Source organism: Jatropha curcas, chromosome 11 (assembly GCF_041381405.1).
Source record: "Jatropha curcas cultivar XTBG-Jc1 chromosome 11, XTBG_Jcur_1.0, whole genome shotgun sequence".
Taxonomy (NCBI): Eukaryota; Viridiplantae; Streptophyta; class Magnoliopsida; order Malpighiales; family Euphorbiaceae; genus Jatropha; species Jatropha curcas.
The window spans coordinates 8,366,641-8,389,080 of record NC_143161.1 but is presented as its reverse complement, the minus strand read 5'-3'; the positions used below and the strand labels follow the sequence as shown (position 1 = coordinate 8,389,080).

The window sequence follows — 22,440 nt, the reverse complement described above, 5'->3', positions numbered from 1 at the left end:
TAATATTTAAAACACTAAAAACTATTTCAAAAGCTATTACAGAAATAGTTAATCGAATCTATCGGCGGGGTGAACACAGTCAATTCGGTGTAGTTGGAAAAGTTTTTCAAATTAAACTAGAAATTACGTTCTGAAAATTTTTCAATTCAAATGAGATTATTTTATTACTGCAACCAAACAGGATCGGTATAAATTGCAGCTTGAAAATAGTTGTGCATCAATAAATAGCCATTGTTGTTCACTGAATTCGTAGAACACAAAATTATACAGAGCATATAATTATTACTACACCAGACAACCTTACAAACAGAATCTCATCGATCAAAGATCATTTAGACACAGCCTACAAAAAATGCCAATTGATAGTTTATATTTTACTTCCAAGAAAGAGTATGCATACATGGAATTTTGAGAGAATCGAATATAGGAACTACAAATTTTTCTCTCATTTTTAGCTTAAAAAATTGCATGGTTTAAACAAGGACATCTTCCTCATCTAAAAAACTCAAGTTCAAAGTCTGTAACTTGAAACCTGCACCTTGTATAAGCTCTACCAAACCAGAAGCCACTCCAGTAGCTTGCACAGTAGTTTGTTTTGTTAACTGAAAAATTGGAAAAACAAAAAAAAAAAAAAAAAAAAAAAAAAAAGAAAAAGAAAAGGAAAAAAGGTGATTATATGCAGCTGATTTATTGTTCATAAAGTACTCCATCCCTTCCATTTAAACTGTCAACTTTTAGATTTTTACACAGACAAAAAAATTGACTAGTTTATCTTGATTCTACAAAATTTACACTTCAAATTACCTCAAAACCTTTTTACTAATTATCTAACACTATAATTTATAATTATAGTGGGATTCAATAAATAAGGGTAAAAAAAGTAAAAGTACAATAAATTTTTTCTTGAAATTTTAAAAAATAACAATTAAGTGGAACAAAGCAAACCGTAAAAACTGACAGTTTGAGTGGAATAAAGGGAGTACTAATTTATACATTTACAACGGTTCTAGTAGAATATTCGCAATAAGAAAATCTTGATTATTGACTTTAGAGATAAAATAAAACAAACTACCAAGACCAAAAACTATTCTTACCCATTAAAAAATTGTGTGTTTCATAAATTTGAAAAATATGTATCACATATAACTTCAACCAAAACTTAAGATTATAAATTTGCCATTCCGTAGAATAATTAGTCAATATCTAAATCTCAACCAAACAAGTCTTAAATGGCTGATTTAATAAATTACATGTAAGCAAGGCAAATCAAAAATAAAATCAATTACTCATGCAAACATTTGACATATATTAAATTCCCTGAAAGTTCCAAACTGACCTAAATATATAAATATTATGCTAAACTGAACTGCAGCTAAAGTGTTACCATAAGATATGAGAGGGAAGAAACAGTTTGTACCCACCTGCACACTTGCAAGACCCTCTTCAATTTGAACCTTCAAATCCGTAATACCATCGGTCGTCTATATAAGAAATAACACATCACTCAACAATTAAAAGAGGCCAATTAATCAGTAAGCATGTAAGCAGCACAAAAGTGTTCTCTCAACATTACAGTAATCACATCTCAAGTAGACTATAAATTGATGACCAAATCATCACCAAAGGGCAGATATGAGATCTAGAACCAACCTAAAAATTACATAGATTCCATCACCTAAACAGAAAATTCAAGCTTCAAACAACACATTGATGTTATCATTCAAATTAACTTATAGGTCATGTCCTTCGGAAGTCAGTAATTATTAGAAATGCCAGCCTGAAATTGCTGCATGTAATGTCCAAAACCTATTGATTGTTATGAAAAATTCAGGCAAGGGGAATACATTTACCAATGTTTCATCATTTGTCCAGCATCCTTAATTTTCTAGTTTCAGTTTGCAGGTATATAGTGAATGCAAAACCAATACCACCTCCATCAATTTAGGATTCTTTTCCAACAATTGGAAAATAGGTATTCTGTCTCATTACACATGCTGAACGTTTTAGATTAATTACTTAAGCTTTAGAAACATAACTTGAGTTTACCAAATTACGTTTTGATGTTTATCATAGGTCTACCAGGTTCCAGGTAAAATCCAAGAGAGCAATTCTATCCTCATTCTGAAAACTTATTGCAAATCATAACATTATTTGGGAAGAAATTGAACTTTCGTTATCCTCATTATAGAGAGGATACTCCATAATAGGAAGAGATAAATCCACGTGAACACACATTGTAAAAATCTGCAACAAGCCCCTCACCAAATCCAAAACAAATTTTCTATCTTAATTCAAAACAAAAGAAACAAAGGGTGGGTGGAATTTTCGTACCTCCAAGGCCTTGGTGACTGTAGGAACAGCAGATTCATTCAATACTCCCTCAGCCTTCAAAATGCAAAAACAGTAACATGATCAGTACCAAGAACATTTCAATATTCCATATGAATTCAAAAACTAACAACTGCAATTGATTCAATTACTACCTTCCCTATAGCATTGTTGAATTGAGTTCAAGAAATCTTTAAAAGAACTTGATAATTATAAATAATAGCAAAAATTTCAAGAGAACTTCAAAAAAACACAACAGTACCTGAAAGAACATGGTAAGAGTGTCCGAAGGAGAGACAGGGACAGAAACTGTTTGTTGTTCAGCTCCTTCTTGTACTTGAGCTCCTTCTTCTTGTTGTTGTTCTACTTCTGGGATTTGGGTTTCCTCTTCAGCTGACCTTAATTTTCCAATTCGATAGAGAAACGAATTGTTTTTCTTTAATTTCAGGCGGTTGAGAGAATTGGGAAACCCATGGAATTGGAAATGGAGGTTTTTTATGGGAAGGGAAAGGGAATGAGATGCAATTCTAAGAGAATTGGGAGTGGAAAGTGAGTGTGGAGTCGAGAAGGCGGAGACTGCGAAAGCCATTTGCGTGTTGGATTATTGGGCGAGAGACTGCCTGAGAGGTTTTAGTACTGTTTGCTGGTTCCCTCCCTATCCATACCACAGAAAGAGTTTTGTTTGTCTGTGACTACTTAGACGGTTATAACCTCAATGTTTTTTTTTTTTGACGTTCGGTAATTATACGTCCCTGAGTTATCATCAAAATTATTATTACGTCCCTGCTGTTTAGTAAAATTATTAATTATGTAGTTAGTTAAACTACATATTTCTTTCGTGCAAAAAGGGTTGAATAGTAAATATCTATAATTATAAATATTTAAATATTATTTAATACTGTTACATTTAATACTGTTTAGTCCCTTGAATTTACCATTGAATTATTATTTAATTCTTCACTAGTTCACTTAACAATAAAAATAGTTTTTTTTTTTAAAATCAAGCAATAAAATAAATATACGAATCTAGATTTAAGAAAAAATTAGTGATTTTGCTAAATAAAGAGATATGATGGTAACTTCAACTAAAATTGAGGGACTGCATAATTAATTATCCCTTTTTCTTTAATTTTTTATTGAGTTTAATATTTTCAAGTTAATTAATGAGAATAAAGGCTAATTTGGCACTGAATTTATTTAGAAGGACCAACAAACCGTGACTCATGTAAAGTTGATTCATTATGCAATAGGAAAAAAGCTCGATTTACCCCCTCAATTTGGCATGAATATTCGAAATGCAAACAAGGCACCTTTTCGGCTAAAAACCTTAGGAAATTGCAATTTTTTAATCAAAATACTTGTTTTTCCCCTGGGTCTTTGGCCGTGTATCTCACGTGGTCAAACTAATTTTTTATTCAATAAATATTCTAAAAATAAAAAACTATAACGGTATTAAAATTCCTAATTCCTTAAATCACCTATACCTCTCCTCATGAAAATCTTCTAATACAATACCAATTCCTTACATTGCAATCCTCAAATCAGTAAACAAAATGCTAAGATTGGGATATGAAAGGTGATGAATCGAGCATGAATTCATCAAGTTGTTCTTCTTACATATTTGTGAGACATCACGGAAATTCTCCTCTGAAATTTGATTATGAAGCGCCACCTAAGTTTTGTAATTGTGGATTAAAGGTACCAAGATGAGTTTCATGGAATGAATCAAAACTAGGAAGAAGGTTTTATTCATTTCGGTATTTTAAGGTAATTGAATATGGATATCCCTTCATGTATTCTGAAATTTTTATTAGTTTGTGTTACTGATAAATTCTCATTTTCCCTTCTAAATGGCAGCCAGAAGGATGTCATTTCTTTGAGTGGCACGATGAGAAGATGAGTGAGAAGGCTGTAAATGTCATAAATGATTTGAGGGCAAATTTTTCGACTGTCAATGAAGGCGATGCACATTCCTGTCAATTGATAAGGGATAGATATGATATTCGTGCACAAGAAATGGAGGTTGAGATGCCAGTTGTGTGATGTGATTTGTATGAATAGACAAATGAATTTAATAAGCTCAAGAAAAGAGTATTTTGGTTATGGGTTGGCTTTGGGTTAATGTTGGTGTTTTGCACTTTGCTCTTTTAGCGGAGATATCTACAGAGCACATTTGACTTGTGCTTAGCTTGTTTTGTGCAATTTGTTGAGTCTTGTTGGCAATTTCTAGCACTTTGCTCTATTAGCTTTGCATAGCTTGTTGCTTAGTTAGATGCAAGAACCTATTATGTAATATTTGATTTCAATGGGAATGAGAAATACTAGAATTGTTTTAATAAAATCTCATAACATAACACCATTAACAAGTAAAGAAGGCATGAAAAACAAATAAATTGAATTAAAACCTGCAAAGCTAAACCGGAACCTATAATGATAGAATGCAAAAGCTTGATAAATAGTATTCTTTACGCATTGCTCCTGTGACATCCTACCGAGTCGAGTCTTAGCATAGAGTTGAGTAGTCGAGTTGAGTCGAGTTGAACCAAACCCGGTTGGGGTAGAATGGGTTTATAAGTGGAGTTACTTGAGTGAGAGAAAAAGATCAAAGCATATGGGTGAGGATTTATTTGCATTAAAAGATCAAGCTTGGGTATTAAGTGATAGCCTTTTGCTAATTGAGGTACCAGTTAGGAAGTTTTACATAAAATCCTTTGATTTTTGATGGCCTACCCGTGATTATCACTTCACTTTCCCATTTTTATCTTTATCTTCATCTTCTTCATTTTCTTCCTTTCCTCTTCCACCTTCCTTTCAATTTTAATGGTAGTTAAGCCATAACTTCAATTTTTCTTCTATCCAAGTAAGTAAACCTTCTTGAAGTTCATAATTGAATCAATTGGTGCTATTATTTTAGAATTCATAAGAATTCTTATTTATAGGTGAAGTGAGTTCAAAGGTAGTAGAAAAAAGAAGTTAAAGAGGAGCTCAAGCTTTTGGAGTAAAGGTTTGATATCTCTTTTCCTTTACCATTTTCTTTGTATGAGATTTGTGTGGTGTGTTGCTAATGAGACAATATTGCTTCATGTTGAGTGGGAGGACTGGTAATGGTGAGAAACAGGGGAGAACAGGGGAGGTATTGAATAAATGAAGTAAATAGTGAGTTTATGCTGAAACAGGGCTTGCTGGAAATTCTACCAGTAACTTCATCTTGATTTTGACCCTATTTAATGATGGAATTAGGAAGTGTCATAGAAGAGTTATTTGTTCCTCTATGTGTTATCTTTACATGGGTTTTTGAATCATCCAAATCGGAGTTGTATATTGAGAGATATGACTAAAAGAGTACAGACTGTGCAGGCTGGAAAACGCGAAACGCGCGCGCGAATCGCATGACGAGCTCGCGTTGCCTTCTCGCGCTCGCGATTTTCAAATGCGCGCTCGCGACTTTCACCTCAAACTCTCTGACTCGCATTTGGCACTTCTCGCGCTCACAACTTTGAAGTACGCGCTCGCGTACTTGGCCCTTGGCTTGTAAGCGCTCGCGACCTTCATCGCGCGCTCGCGAATTTGGCCTGGGAACTCACTGTCTCTCATTTGGCACTTCTCGCGCTCGCGACTTTCAAGTACGCGCTCGCGACTTATGCCCGATAACTCACTGTCTCTCATTTTGCACTCTACGCGCTCGCGACTTTCAAGTGCGCGCTCGCGACTTTCACCTGGAAACTCACTGACCTTCAAGTGTGCATTACGCGCTCGCGACCTTGCAAGGCGCGCTCGCGACCTTGCAAGGCGCGCTCGCGACTTGTGTTTTCATGCACTTTTGGACTTCATTTTCAATGCAATTGTATTCCTTTGCTTCACTTATATGCCTCCAATCATCTTAATACCAAAATACAACATTAGAACATGTATCAAAACAACATTCAAGCATGCAAATGATGTGAAATCAAATATACATTATGAATTATGAAGTTATGAACTATTAATATGATGTTGTGTTATATTATTGACATACCAACATTATGCTCCATTGAGGTTAGGTAGAAACCATGTAGATAAGGCTATGTCGCGACATAGGATAGCAGATCTGCACCTCATACAGTTTGATACTCCGGCTACAGGCTGTTGAGTGGATATGATTATATATGGGCCATAGCAGCCAAGCATACAGTATTCATCCAGTTTCATACAGTTTTTCTTATCACTTCGGTTTCACTATAACCTTATGGAGCCATACAGATATCTTGATATAGCATTTCATGAATTATACAGTATTATAAACAGTACAAAAGATAATCAAGGTATCATGACAGTATCATGATGTGTGTGCTTATATGTGCCATATGTGTTTACATGGTTCTTTCTATACATGTATGTGTTTAATTGTTTCTTTATCTGTTGTGATATCCACTGAGCTTTATTTGCTCAGTGAGTTACCTGTTTAACTCGCAGGTTTTGAGATTGGACCGTAGAGAGTCAGCTTACAACTGCTGCAGTTCATCTGTAGAAGACTCAGTCTTCAGGGTAGCTACTCATTTGGATGTGTATCTTTTGTCTATCCTTTTCATGGCATGTACAGGACACACAGTTGGGCCCATTTCATTTTGACACTAGTATCATGTTTCGTAAATATAAATTACATTATTATTGTAAACAACATCAGCATGATATTATATTCGATATACATTATGATTTCAGCATGTCAGGCCATACAGTCAACCAGTTTGTAGCGTCTCGGTCCGGTTCATTCGGGTTTACGGGTGGACCGGGAAGGGGTGTTACAAATTTTGGTATCAGAGCCCTAGGTTTAGTTTCCCCGGGCTTGCATGAATAAGTCAGTATAGTGTACATGCCATGTCTACCCTGATGAACTAAGCAGTTGTTGTTCTTTTAGGAGGATGTCACAGGAAGGTGAGAGTGAGTCACACGCCTCCAGAGCAGTGGAGGGTGAGGCTCCAGTAGCACCAGGTCAAGCCAGAGCAGTGGAGGTTGAGGCTCCAGTAGCACCAGGTCAAGAGGTGTTGTTAAAGCAACTTGCAGACACTTTTAGACAGATTGCAGGGGTGATACCTCAAGCACCAATAGTAGTAGAAAGAGAAAGAAAGCCCCCACTAGAGAAGCTTCGGAAATATGGGGCGAAAGAATTCAGTGCTAACAAGGATGATAATCCAGAAAGAGCTGAGTATTGGTTAGATGGGACATCGAGAGTTCTGGAACAATTACAATGTACACCAGAGGACAAGTTGGTTTGTGCCACATCATTGCTCATAGATGAAGCATATACATGGTGGACTACTGTTCAGCAGCGGGTATCAGCAGAGCAGCGTACATGGCAATTCTTCTTGGATGAATTCAAGAAAAAATTCATCACAGAGGCTTACCTAGATGCGAGAAGGAAAGAATTCTTATACCTGAGGCAGAACAGAATGTCAGTTGCCGAATATGAAAGAGAATTCACCAGGCTCAGCAGGTATGGTAAGGGGATAGTGACTACAGAGGCCGAAAGGTGTAAAAAGTTTCAGGAAGGCCTGAACGATGAGATTCAAATGGGAGTGGTAGCTTCCAAATTCAGAGAGTTCTCAGCTTTGGTAGAGGCAACTCAGGAGATAGAGCGCATTCAGGCCAGTCAGCGTACCAGACGCCAGCGGTCTCAGCAGAGGAGAGACCAGACTCAGAGTGCACCCAGTACCTATCAGTCAGAAAGCAAGAGATTCGGAGGTGCTAGTAGTTCAGCTAGTGCTAGACCTTCCTTTAGCCAAGGCGCAGCTAGGGTTACTAACGCGCTAGCGGTATCAGTTGTGGCTAGTTCTGCCGGAGGTAGTCGAGGTTCAGGCAGAGGAATTGGTAGAGGCACTAGTAGAGGTGCAGAGTCAGCCGGTTATATTTTTCCACCTTGTGAGCATTGTGGCAGACGACATGGTGGAGATTGTTGGTTGATGACTGGTAAATGTTGGATATGCGGAGCATCAGACCATCAGAAGAAGGATTGTCCGAAGAGGGCAAAAGTTCCTACACAGTTCATAGCAGGCAGAGGTAGAGGTGAGAGCTCCGGAGGGCAGAGACAGCAGTCAGAGACTGTAGACAGACTTGATACAAGAGGTCCAGCCAGGGTCTATGCTATGCGAACCAGGGAAGATGAGGAAGCTCCAGATGTAATAGTTGGTGAGTTTTCCTTATGTGATCATACAGTTTATGCTTTAATTGATCCTGGCTCATCTCATTCATACATTAGTGTACTTAAACCTTGGGTTAAAGGGTTAGAAGTTGCATATGTGAGTCAGGGTATGTTGGTTACAAATCCATTAGGAGATGTAGTAAAAAACTCATACAGTGGTCGAAGGATGTCCAATTGTTATTCATGGAAAAGAGTTTCCAGGAGATCTTATGGAGTTGCCATTTAGAGAATTTGATGTTATTCTGGGTATGGATTGGCTATCCAGACATCAGGCTATAGTTGATTGTGCAAAGAAAAGGGTGACATTATATACAACAGCAGGGGAAGAGATTATAGTAGTCGGGAAGCGGCGAGATTTTCTGGGTCATGTGATATCAGCCATGGCAGCAAAGAGATTAATTCAGAAGGGTTGTGAAGCATACTTGATATGTGCATTACAAGCAGAGAAAGAACAGTCAGAAGTGCAAGACATACCAACAGTGTGTGATTATCCAGATGTATTTCCAGAAGAGTTACCAGGGTTACCACCAAGGAGGGAAGTGGAGTTTACTATAGATGTCTATCCTGGAGCAGCACCAGTATCAATTGCACCTTACAGAATGGCACCAGCAGAGCTAAAAGAGTTAAAGATTCAGCTACAGGAGTTATTGGATAAAGGCTTTATCAGACCCAGTGTATCACCTTGGGGAGCACCGGTGTTATTTGTAAAGAAGAAAGATGGATCAATCAGATTGTGCATTGACTACAGACAACTGAACAAACTGACAATCAAGAATAAGTATCCATTGCCTCGAATCGATGATTTGTTTGATCAGCTAAAAGGTGCAGGTATGTTTTCTAAGATCGACCTTAGGTCGGGATACCATCAGTTGCGGATAAAGGAAGAAGATATCGCTAAGACTGCATTCAGGACCCGATATGGTCACTATGAATTTTTAGTCATGCCATTCGGTCTCACAAATGCACCAGCGGTTTTCATGGATCTCATGAACCGCGTGTTTCATTCATATCTGGATCAGTTTGTGGTGGTGTTTATAGATGACATTTTGGTCTACTCCAGAGACAGGGTTGAACATGATAAACATTTGCGGATTGTACTTCAAACACTGAGGGATAAACAGCTATATGCCAAGCTCAGTAAGTGTGAGTTTTGGCTGGAAGAAGTTTCTTTCTTAGGACATGTGGTGTCATCGGAGGGTATCAGAGTGGATCCTCATAAGATTGAAGCTATTGTTGATTGGAGACCACCCAGAAACGTCACAGAAGTTCGAAGTTTTCTGGGTTTAGCCGGCTATTACAGAAGGTTCGTAAAAGGATTCTCCATCATTGCATCACCTTTAACAAGATTATTGAAGAAAGCAGTTGTATTCCAATGGGATGATAGATGTCACCAAAGTTTTGACACTTTGAAGAAAAAGTTGACTGAAGTACCAGTGTTGACTCAGCCAGTGTCAGGTAAAGACTTTGAGATTTACAGTGATGCCTCTCATACTGGGTTAGGGTGTGTACTCATGCAAGACAGGAAAGTGGTAGCTTATGTCTCCAGACAATTGAAGCCACATGAATTGAATTATCCAACCCATGATTTAGAATTGGCAGCCATTGTTCTAGCATTCAAAGTATGGCGGCATTATCTGTACGGTGAAAAGTGTTACATTTACACAGATCATCAGAGTTTAAAGTATTTACCGACACAAAAGGATTTGAATTCAAGACAACGGAAGTGGATGCAGATTCTGGCTAATTATGATTATGTCATTAATTATCATCCAGGCAAAGCTAACGTGGTAGCTGATGCCCTTAGCCTCAAATCATTGTTTGCTTTGAGAGCAATGAGAATTAGCATGGAGTTGCAACAGCAGGGAGTTATTCTAGCACAGATGCAAGTACAGCCATCTTGGGTTTAGGAAGTTGCAGAGGCACAGAAGAAAGATGCACAAACAGCACTATGGGTAAAACAAGTACAGGAAGATCATGGTGGGAAATTCAGATTGGATAACAGTGGAGTCTTATTCTATGAAGACAGAGTTGTTGTACCACAGATAGGGGAGCTTAGACAAAAGATTCTGCATGAAGCTCATAACAGTCCATATACAATGCATCCAGGTAGTACCAAGATGTATCAAGATTTGAAGAAAGGTTATTGGTGGCCGGGCATGAAGAAAGATATCGGAAATGTTGTAACAAGATATTTAACATGTCAACAAGTAAAAGCAGAACATCAACTGCCAGCTGGGTTACTTCATCCAATAACAGTGCCAACATGGAAGTGGGATCAGATCACGATGGATTTTGTTACTGGATTACCTCAGACGCAGCGGAAGCATGATGCAGTATGGGTGATCGTGGACAGATTAACTAAGTCCGCACACTTTCTACCAGTTCGGATGGACTATTCTCTGGACAAGTTAGCAGACATTTATGTTAGCGAAATAGTCCGACTACATGGAGTTCCATCATCCATTATATCTGATCGTGATCCAAGGTTTACATCGAAATTTTGGGGTAAACTGCAGGAAGCATTAGGAACGAAATTGCATTTCAGCACTGCATTTCATCCTCAAACAGATGGCCAATCAAAGAGAGTCATTCAAATTCTAGAAGACATGATGAGATCATGTGTCATAGAATTTGAAGGCAGTTGGGACAAATATGTACCTCTCATGGAGTTTGCCTACAACAACAGCTACCAATCAAGCATTAAGATGGCACCATATGAAGCATTGTATGGTAGACCATGTAGGACACCTGTGTGTTGGACAGAACTGAGTGAGAAGAAGATTTTGGGTCCAGATTTGGTTAGAGAAATGGAAGAGAAAGTGGAACTCATCAGAAAACGGCTGAAAGAAGCAAGTGATCGACAGAAGTCTTATGCTGATTTAAAGAGAAAGGATATGGAGTACTCGGTCGGTGATAAGGTATTTCTGAAAGTTTCGCCATGGAAAAAGATCCTAAGGTTTGGACGAAAAGGTAAGCTTAGCCCTAGGTTCATTGGTCCATACGAGATTGTTGAACGCGTAGGACCATTAGCCTATCGCCTAGCGTTACCTTCAACCTTAGATCGAATTCATAATGTCTTTCACGTATCCATGTTAAGGAGATACAGATCAGACCCATCACACGTGTTATCAGCAGAAGAGATTGAAATTCAGCCGGATCTCACCTATGAAGAAGAACCAGTTCAGATCTTAGCCAGAGAAATTAAAGAATTACGGAACAAGAAAATAGCATTGGTAAAAGTTCTTTGGAGGAATCATAAGACAGAAGAAGCAACTTGGGAATCTGAAGACACCATGCGACAACAGTATCCGCAATTGTTCACAACAGGTAAACTTCGGGACGAAGTTTTTATTTAGGAGGGGAGAATTGTGACATCCTACTGAGTCGAGTCTTAGCATAGAGTTGAGTAGTCGAGTTGAGTCGAGTTGAACCAAACCCGGTTGGGGTAGAATGGGTTTATAAGTGGAGTTACTTGAGTGAGAGAAAAAGATCAAAGCATATGAGTGAGGATTTATTTGCATTAAAAGATCAAGCTTGGGTATTAAGTGATAGCCTTTTGCTAATTGAGGTACCAGTTAGGAAGTTTTACATAAAATCCTTTGATTTTTGATGGCCTACCCGTGATTATCACTTCACTTTCCCATTTTCATCTTTATCTTCATCTTCTTCATTTTCTTCCTTTCCTCTTCCACCTTCCTTTCAATTTTAATGGTAGTTAAGCCTTAACTTCAATTTTTCTTCTATCCAAGTAAGTAAACCTTCTTGAAGTTCATAATTGAATCAATTGGTGCTATTATTTTAGAATTCATAAGAATTCTTATTTATAGGTGAAGTGAGTTCAAAGGTAGTAGAAAAAAGAAGTTAAAGAGGAGCTCAAGCTTTTGGAGTAAAGGTTTGATATCTCTTTTCCTTTACCATTTTCTTTGTATGAGATTTGTGTGGTGTGTTGCTAATGAGACAATATTGCTTCATGTTGAGTGGGAGGACTGGTAATGGTGAGAAACAGTAGAGAACAGGGGAGGTATTGAATAAATGAAGTAAATAGTGAGTTTATGCTGAAACAGGGCTTGCTGGAAATTCTACCAGTAACTTCATCTTGATTTTGACCCCATTTAATGATGGAATTAGGAACTGTCATAGAAGAGTTATTTTTTCCTCTATGTGTTAGCTTTACATGGGTTTTTGAATCATCCAAATCGGAGTTGTATATTGAGAGATATGACCAAAAGAGTACAGACTGTGCAGGCTGGAAAACGCGAAACACGCGCGCGAATCGCATGACGAGCTCGCGTTGCCTTCTCGCGCTCGCGATTTTCAAATGCGCGCTCGCGACTTTCACCTCAAACTCTCTGACTCGCATTTGGCACTTCTCGCGCTCGCAACTTTGAAGTACGCGCTCGCGTACTTGGCCCTTGGCCTGTAAGCGCTCGCGACCTTCATCGCGCGCTCGCGAATTTGGCCTGGGAACTCACTGTCTCTCATTTGGCACTTCTCGCGCTCGCGACTTTCAAGTACGCGCTCGCGACTTGTGCCCGATAACTCACTGTCTCTCATTTTGCACTCTACGCGCTCGCGACTTTCAAGTGCGCGCTCGCGACTTTCACCTGGAAACTCACTGACCTTCAGGTGTGCATTATGCGCTCGCGACCTTGCAAGGCGCGCTCGCGACTTGTGTTTTCATGCACTTTTGGACTTCATTTTCAATGCAATTGTATTCCTTTGCTTCACTTATATGCCTCCAATCATCTTAATACCAAAATACAACATTAGAACATGTATCAAAACAACATTCAAGCATGCAAATGATGTGAAATCAAATATACATTATGAATTATGAAGTTATGAACTATTAATATGATGTTGTGTTATATTATTGACATACCAACATTATGCTCCATTGAGGTTAGGTAGAAACCATGTAGATAAGGCTATGTCGCGACATAGGATAGCAGATCTGCACCTTATACAGTTTGATACTCCGGCTACAGGCCGTTGAGTGGATATGATTATATATGGGCCATAGCAGCCAAGCATACAGTATTCATCCAGTTTCATACAGTTTTTCTTATCACTTCGGTTTCACTATAACCTTATGGAGCCATACAGATATCTTGACATAACATTTCATGAATTATACAGTATTATAAACAGTACAAAAGATAATCAAGGTATCATGACAGTATCATGATGTGTGTGCTTATATGTGCCATATGTGTTTACATGGTTCTTTCTATACATGTATGTGTTTAATTGTTTCTTTATCTGTTGAGATATCCACTGAGCTTTATTTGCTCAGCGAGTTACCTGTTTAACTCGCAGGTTTTGAGATTGAACCGTAGAGAGTCAGCTTACAACTGCTGCAGTTCATCTGTAGAAGACTCAGTCTTCAGGGTAGCTACTCATTTGGATGTGTATCTTTTGTCTATCCTTTTCATGGCATGTACAGGACACACAGTTGGGCCCATTTCATTTTGACACTAGTATCATGTTTCGTAAATATAAATTACATTATTATTGTAAACAACATCAGCATGATATTATATTCGATATACATTATGATTTTAGCATGTCAGGCCATACAGTCAACCAGTTTGTAGCGTCTCGGTCCAGTTCATTCGGGTTTACGGGTGGACCGGGAAGGGGTGTTACAGCTCCACCATTGTAACCTAAATAACAAGAAGTACTTGTTGCAGAACTAACAAAAAGAAGCTGCTACTACATCTATATAACATATAACCAAAACTCTATTTGTACTATAGCAATAAGAAAAAGAAGCTACTGCCTATTCAATCTGTATAACCCCATAACCAAAATGACCAAAATATCATCTGCAGCTTATTTCATAAAAAATTACAGCTGCTAAACCAAAATATAAAATGAATCTAAATTATCTAAAATCTTCAAGACAAACAAAAACAACAAAAATTGCTAAGTAACTTCAGTACTTCATGGCTTCCATAGAGGCCTAATTGGCTGCATTTTTGCCCTCTGAACCTTTTGCCTAGTCTGCTGCACTGCTGGCATATGCAAATCACAATCAATTGAAGTACTATTTGTAGGATTGTTTCCTGTGACAGTACTTTCTTGTGTTTGAATGTTTCTCCTTCTCTACTTGGTATTTGAGCGAACTGGGAATGCTGAAATGAGGTTGAAGAGGCAGGGATGTTTGAAGATCTTGCATTTAATGAGGCTTGCATATTTTTTTTTTCTTGTTATATTCCCAATTGCTCTTTGTTGTTATTCAAACAATTGTCTTGTGGTGACACATGGAGAACTATTCCATTGAAGGCCAATTGCTTGAAAATCTCCATATCTAGGATTACGATCATATATGTTCATAGGGGAGTCTACGGTAATCTTTCTCTATTTTTCAGCAAGAATTGGATTTGAAGACCTCAAGTTCATCTTATTCCACATGTCAGGCTGTTTTAAATAGCAATGAAAATCAATAATGTACTTTCCATCAAAATGAAGCTCAAACCAAAAGTATTGCACTTACATTCCATTTGACAGCTCCAGTAACCTCATCATAGTAAAATCCAAGGCCAAAAGTGCCCTTTCTCTTCTTGTTGAATTTATTAGTGCTTATTGGATCAACCTTCTCCTTTCCGTTTTTAGAGCCACAAGGTGGATTTGGGGGTCTCATAAGGCCATGGGAATTGGGGTCTCATAATGACCAGACATTAACATGTGATGAACAACAACATCATCCTTCACCTCGATTAACCCATCATCTTGTACACTACTTTCTTTCGGCAGCCAATAAATCTTAAAGTTACCTCCATAACCACAAGGCCTACCATTTTGGTTAGTCTCCTATAGTGTAACCTATCAATGTCATTGACATTAAAAAATCCAATCTCACATCCATCATAACTGACTTTACCTATTCTTACTGTAAAAACACCCTTGTGATGAACTACAATTGTGATACTAATCTCACACGACATGCTGATCATAAATAAGAAAGAACATATAAGAGGTTTTCACATGCAAAATATTGACTGTAATAGAAAAATCGTTTTCCCAATACTGCTATATAAATCTCATTCTTTTTTCCATTCAACGAAATAGTCACATAATCTACCATTCTAAGCTTTTTATATAAAAATAAGTGAAAGAACGTTACCTGGAAAGGGGCGATACAGTTTGATAAAGAACGCGACTTCAATCAATTCTAGGTTTTTGAATTTTCTTGATTTCTACTACAACTTAGCCAAACAGCCCCAAAACAAAGTTTGTTATGAGGGATTCCGATATGATTTTCCCTCCTAAATGTTATTGATGGAGATCAATAGTTGCCCTCGCTAGCATTCGACTCCCTAATTGCAATTCCAAATGCTTCATGTTCTGCGTATATCACGCGTATTGACCCAGAGGGAGAAACAGGTATTTTAATTTAAATATTGCAAGTTCCTAAGGTTCTAGCCAAAAAAGATACTTCGTGTGCATTTTGAAAATTCATGCCAAGTTGAGTGGCAAATTGAGCTTTTTCCTATGCAATAAAATAACTTTTATAATTTAATTAATAAAATTAATAGCTTTTAAACTTAATAAAAATAAAAATTGTAAATATCCTACTAATAAATGAATAAAGCTATTTAGCACAGATTGTGCTACCTCAATAGGGGCTTTTTTGAATTTTATTATATATATATATTTTTTTGTTTTCAATTGATTAAATGCTATAATATAAAGACAGAATTATTCTTTTATTATGTGGGAGGAATTTTCATAATTAAATTTCAAATTTAAGTTATTTGTTAATCCTTGAGCAACATTTATTACATTTAATTGGTTCCAATGTATATTAATTTTAGTTCCAAAGACCATTTATTAAAGAATTAATTGCTGACTAAATGCTTAATTTGTATTTCAATTGGCTTATAAACTAGGAGATTACAAAAGAAAAAGATGTAACATTAAAAATTAAATATATTTGAAGTAATATCATGATTTATACTTTAAAGAATTATATAGTTTGTCCCTTAAAGAACTTATATATTTTTAACTATGATTTATACTTATAAAAAAATATATGTATTAGCTATGAAACTACAAATAAAATGGAAGTACGAATTTAATTAAGAAACCTTTAAGATTATTTATCTTATGAATTTTTATTTAATTAAATTAGGGAAGTAGATTTAAATTCATTACGTACGTAAATATCTTAATCTCAACCATATTACTCATATATGATTTATTTAGTATTTTCTTTAGACAAATTAATAATTTCTCTTCAATTCATATACTATTATAATATATTTATTATAATCCATGAAAATATAAATTATTTTTAATCGAAAAAATTTATTTTTTTATTTAATCTAATTATAATCACAAAAACTTTCTAACTAATCAAACTCGAAACATGACAAAAATATTAATTAATTTAATTAAGTATATTAGTGTTTAATAGAATTACTCTTGTAAATAATTTTCATTTATTTAAATTATAATCTTATATTAAATTATTTAATTCTTATATTTAATTTGATTATTTTTATTAATTTTTTAATTTTATTACACATTGTATTGATTTATATTCATTCCAACTGGCATTGTCAGAGATTTAGATTGAAAATTCTAATAATTATATCATTAAAGATTTGTATTTAATATATATATATATATAAGAAAATTAGCTTTATTCGATAAAATTCGGTACTTATATTTTATTTTCTCTGTTTTCACCTTTATTATTTATTTATATTTTTTAGTTAATAATTTAACTAATTGATGTGGAAATTCAAAATAAAAGGCTGAAAATTGTCAAAAAAAAACCAAAAGTCAATTTATATTCTTAAAATAAAACTAAAGCTTAAACGCTAACTTTAAAATAAAAATAAATTTCAAGCATAAATTTTAAGCCTTTAATTAACCAGTAATTATTATAATTTTTTTTTTCCATTGTGGTCCTCTTTATCTTCAATCAACCTCTCATTGTTTAAGATCGGTGCTCATGGAGATAGATGGATGAAGATATGTCTTTGCCCCTGCTTGTTGTTGTTTTTAACTTTTTTTTTTTTTTTTGTTAAAAAATATAAATAGTTCATTAAAATAAGTTTATCATGCAACTCACATAAAACCTTTAAACAATTTGGCTTGTGAGTTCAAATTTATAGCACATAGTTACAGTTCAAACTCATGAACAAATAAAATTTTTTTTCTCCTAGAATGTTCAAAAGTTTATAATAGTCAAAAAATAAAATTCTCTTCAATAAAATGTGCTCAACTTTGAAAAATAATTTATCTACATTCTAAAAAATATAACTATTTATTAATTTATTATTTTAATCAATTGATATAAAAAAAATTCAAAAATTATATTCTAATTAAAAAATATTAGAAGATTACGTGTATATGATCAAAATTATATATATATATAATTTTGTTTCAATTAAATAAAAAGTTTTAGAAATTAAAATTTCAGGATGTTATAATATATATTTAATTTTTGAACAAAATTTAATTTAATATAATTGCTCTTTATGAGATTAATGTTTTCACTATTTTACATCATACGTATCTTTACTTCAGAGATGTAGTACATATATATATATCTTAGTGATTTAATTAGTAGTTTAATACTTATAAAATAAATTATATCGTATAATTATATATACTATGCTTACTGTAAAATTGAATAATTACACTTTGCATGCATAAGAAAGATTGAATAATTATATAATTGAAGTACATAGATCAATATGAATTTTAGAAGTAGTTGGTCAATATAGACTATATAATAACATATACAATTTCTATACCAACGTATCTAATGTTGAAAAGGAGAAAGCTTCTTTGTAAAAATATTGATTTCTTTTGAATTTACTTAACCACTTGTCATCAGTTGATTGGATGACAAACACAATTTTTTCCACATAACAAAATCACACACTTTCCACCCTTAAGAAAGGCCTAACATAACAATTGCAAATAATTTTAATATTGATTTAATTATATGTTAAGGAAATGCTATTTTCATGAGTTTGCTTGCTATAATTAAGTTGGTGGAATGTCTTTTTCTTTATAGCTATTATTGTAATTTATTTTTTTAAAATTTAATTAACATTAACATGAAAATTAATTGAAATATTGGAGTCAATTAAATTGTTTTTCATTTATATTAGCAAATGGATATTTTAAGATAACTTGTAATACAAGTTATCCATATCAGAAACATTGGTGCACAACGGTTACACTATAAGTTTCAAAAGTTTTGGTTCGGATATTGCATTAGATGATCACCAACTACTTGTATTAATAACAAACTTTTTTCTAATTGTTTATGGAGTAAAAAGTTAATTAAATTACCTGGCGCCAAATGTTAGTTTAGTCAGATTTAGTTATTATTCTCGTAGTTCCTTCAACTATACTTTGACTGATGTAAATAAACAAAAGATAACTGTAACTTGATCATTTCAATGAAATGATCAGAAGATATTTTTCATTCACTAGAGTTCTTATTATGTTTGCTTTTTGGTGTTCAGATAACACGAGAAAATCAATTTGATAAAACCATGAAGATGCTTTTAGTTTACAAATATATATTGTATAATGGATTAACACTATTATTTATGTTATTTTAATTATATATTTCTTAAATTTTCTTAGATAGGAGTGGTTTTATATGTTAGATTTTTTAATTTAGGTTGCTATGTATTCATTTATTTTTATGATTTATCATACAATTTAACATATTAAATAATTTTTCTCAAATCACTAAATATATAATTTAAATATTTTGTTTTCTTTATTTTTATTTGCGTGTTAAGGTTGTTGTACAAAATATCTTGTATAATTATATTGGTATTTTAAACTTTATTTACTTCATTTAGAATTTAAATAAATCAGATTCATTAAAAATAAATAAATTAGTAAATAATAAGTGAAATGTATATATAAGTTCGATATTAACATATTTCATGTAGAAAGGAAGAAAGCTTTTTCTTTATAAAAATATCAATTGCCTGTCATGAGTAATTGATTGGATGGTGTACACAATTTTTTTCCATGACAAATAAATCACAATTTTTAAGAAAGATCTTTTTTTTTTTTTTTTTTGAGTATTGAGGAAAAGAGATTTGAATCCAGATCTATTGCTGGATCATATATACACTTACCACTGAGTTATGTCTTAATGTGCCTAATTTTTTTTTAATAATTAAAAAAGGGTTAACTTAACGATTGCAAATATTTATCGTTAATGGAATGATTTTTTCCATTAATTTAAAGATTGTCAAATGGTTTTCTAAAATTATTGAATTTTGTGCAATAATATTAATTATTCTATATACAATTTTTGGGATGAAATAAGTCTAGTTAAATTTATATTAAATTTTTAAAAAACAAAGAAATTCAACGACTATAATAATAATAATAATAATGCATAGTTAAATATTAATGGAATGAGTAAAGACTAGAGAGAACCAAATTTGCTATTAGAGAATTTAAAAGAAAAAAATAACAGACTCAAACTTAGGTCTCTAGTCGTTTGAGTGTGTACGACCCTTCATGGTCAGATCTGACTTGATCTTCAATCCAATTTTGAGAATAGGTAACACTCAAACATGGAGAAGTCCAGCAGCGACGCTGTATGGAAAAAGAACAGAGTGCGCAAAGAGATAGAGATTGTGGCCGGGAGAGACAGATAGAGAGGAAGAATAAATTAGCGATTAAAGAGAGTAAAAAAAAATGGAAATGAAAATTTGTTGATTTTAAAGGGGTAATTTAATCTTTTCAATATTAAATAAACAGCAAAATCTAAAAAAAAAAAAAAATGAAAGGATCATGGAATTAGACGAAATAAAACATTAAGAATAAACTACTCCATTTAAAAAACAACAAAAAAAAAAAATTTAAGGATGAGAAGTTATTATTTTGTCGGTCAAATTAATTAATGGATTAATTGCTGTTATAAAAATTTATTATTTCTTTTATCAAGATGAATTTCAATTGGAAAGTCTAATATTATAATTTTTTAATTTTAATTTCATTTTTCAAAAGGATATGAATTTTTTTTATTTCATTAAAAGGTTATTGAACTCTATTAGCTATTAATAATATAATTCTATATCTAATTTATACGAGTATTTGTAATTATTCATATCATCGATGAGTTACATTTAGGAAAAAAAAAATTATAAAAATTATAGATTATAGATTTGATGTTTTAATTTTATTCTTATCTTTTTCAAATATTTAAGAAGACTATATCGAGACATATTAATATGACCGTTATACTTCCAATTTGAGTCTTTGATTAAGCTATTTATGATATCATATGACCGTTAATTGTAGTTCGAGGTTTTGGTTTCGCTCTTACTGATACTGCCATTGCTAGCCATATTATATGCTTCTCGTATCTCATGTTGAAGAGATAAGGAAATTTGTCATAAAACACATTATTGATGGGATGATAAAAACAATTTTTTTTCATAACAAAAGTTTTGTAAAATGCCATTTTCATGAGTTTGCTTGGTTTAAATATTGTCAAATCTCTCTCTCTTTTTTAATCCATTGTAGTGTTTGTTTTTTATTCCTTAATTAAATAATAATATGCGACTTAAGATATTGGAGTCAATTAAATTTCTTATCAAATTCATATTTTAAGATACATAATCGATAAAGTTATGAAAAGAAAGGGGTGGTAGCTCAGTTTCCACAAATTCACATTATTCTTTTTTTTTTTTTTTTTTTTTTTGGTTTTGTTTTGTTGGCTCACTATTTTAAACGCATTCTATTTAAAGCATCAATTCCAACGTGATAAGGTATAAAATCATTACAGAAAATAGAAATATATAAAAAATAATTGGTAAAGTTCAGAGAGTAACAAAATATTATACATTGAATAGTTTTTTTATTTTTTTCCAAGAACATAAGGTGCCAAATTATTAATGTAGCACCTCTTAAAAGCCAAGGATTTATCACTTATTTAACAAGCATAAAATTTGAGGGTTCAATAAAGAAGTTTCAAAAAATGACTTAATAGAAAAACTTATTCAAGATCATGGAAAAAAAAAATGTGTTTGTCCATTTACTGTTTCTTGAAAATTTTTGGTGAATAAGAAAGGTGTAAATAGGGTGAGTGATTATTAATATTGGAAATATAAACTTATATCCCAACTTAATAAATCTTTTTGTTTTTAAGAAATCACCGTAAAGTGTTTAATATTTATTTAAATTCATTATTAAATTATTCTATATAAAAGGTTATCATTTTACCCTTAGTTAAACACATTTTTAGGCTAAAAAGTGCTAATTTTTTAGATAGAAACGACATAATAGTGAATTTAAGCAAAAATTAAAAATGTCATAATAATTTCTAAAAAAAAAAAAAAAGAAATGCTAATTAGAATATAAGTTGAGAACATAAGTGTATTAAGTGCATTTGTTATTTATTTTGCAAATTTTAGTAGTGAGTGCAAAGAGATGTTTGGTATTATTTATCTTTCTGGGTTTTTTTTATATATGTTTTTATTTAAAAATGACTGATACTTAAAAAAATTGAAAAATAAAAATTAAGCATAAACAATAAAAAAAATATCACGTTAAATCTACTATTAACAAAAATAGTACGATATAAAGATGCAATATTTATTCTTTAGCAGAAACTCTTTAATTATTTTATCATTAGTAATTTCTTTTAGAATGATCATTAATTATTTTTTTTAGAACATGATGATGAATTACATTTAACAGTAAACTACACATCACAATTAATTAGTCCAGAGAACTTATAGTTCGTGTGATGTAAGTAAATTGTTTTGGTTGATCTATTTTCATTTAAATTTAATTTTTTCGTTAAAAAAATAAACAAACCTTAATTGCATCTATATAATTACATTCAATGGAATGCCAAATTTCCACCTATTTTTATTAATACTATTTTCAAATTTCCACCTACTTTAATTATTAAAAAATAGCAAAAA

The 22,440-nt window shown here is 33.3% G+C and overlaps 1 protein-coding gene across 1 annotated transcript; it reads right to left on the bottom strand.

Annotated features, from left to right (window-relative positions):
* Nucleotides 1-344: 344 nt before the first annotated feature.
* On the bottom strand, nucleotides 345-3,015 carry LOC105642065 (Heavy metal transport/detoxification superfamily protein). The gene is made up of 4 exons (XM_012226759.4): nucleotides 2,591-3,015; nucleotides 2,332-2,385; nucleotides 1,422-1,481; nucleotides 345-602 (listed from the first exon to the last, which is right to left on the bottom strand). Exons 1-4 carry the CDS (start codon nucleotides 2,915-2,917, stop codon nucleotides 474-476), a joined length of 570 nt encoding a protein of 189 aa, XP_012082149.1. The 5' UTR covers nucleotides 2,918-3,015; the 3' UTR covers nucleotides 345-473.
* Nucleotides 3,016-22,440: the final 19,425 nt, after the last annotated feature.

Bases quoted from the DNA above. Each gene is read 5' to 3' on its own strand.
- LOC105642065 (XM_012226759.4), bottom strand. From the start codon at position 2,917: ATGGCTTTCGCAGTCTCCGCCTTCTCGACTCCACACTCACTTTCCACT. The intron at 1,482-2,331 runs GTACGAAAATTC...TTTCTTATATAG, and splicing joins CAGTCACCAAGGCCTTGGAG to ACGACCGATGGTATTACGGA. The intron at 603-1,421 runs GTGGGTACAAAC...CCAATTTTTCAG, and splicing joins AGGGTCTTGCAAGTGTGCAG to TTAACAAAACAAACTACTGT.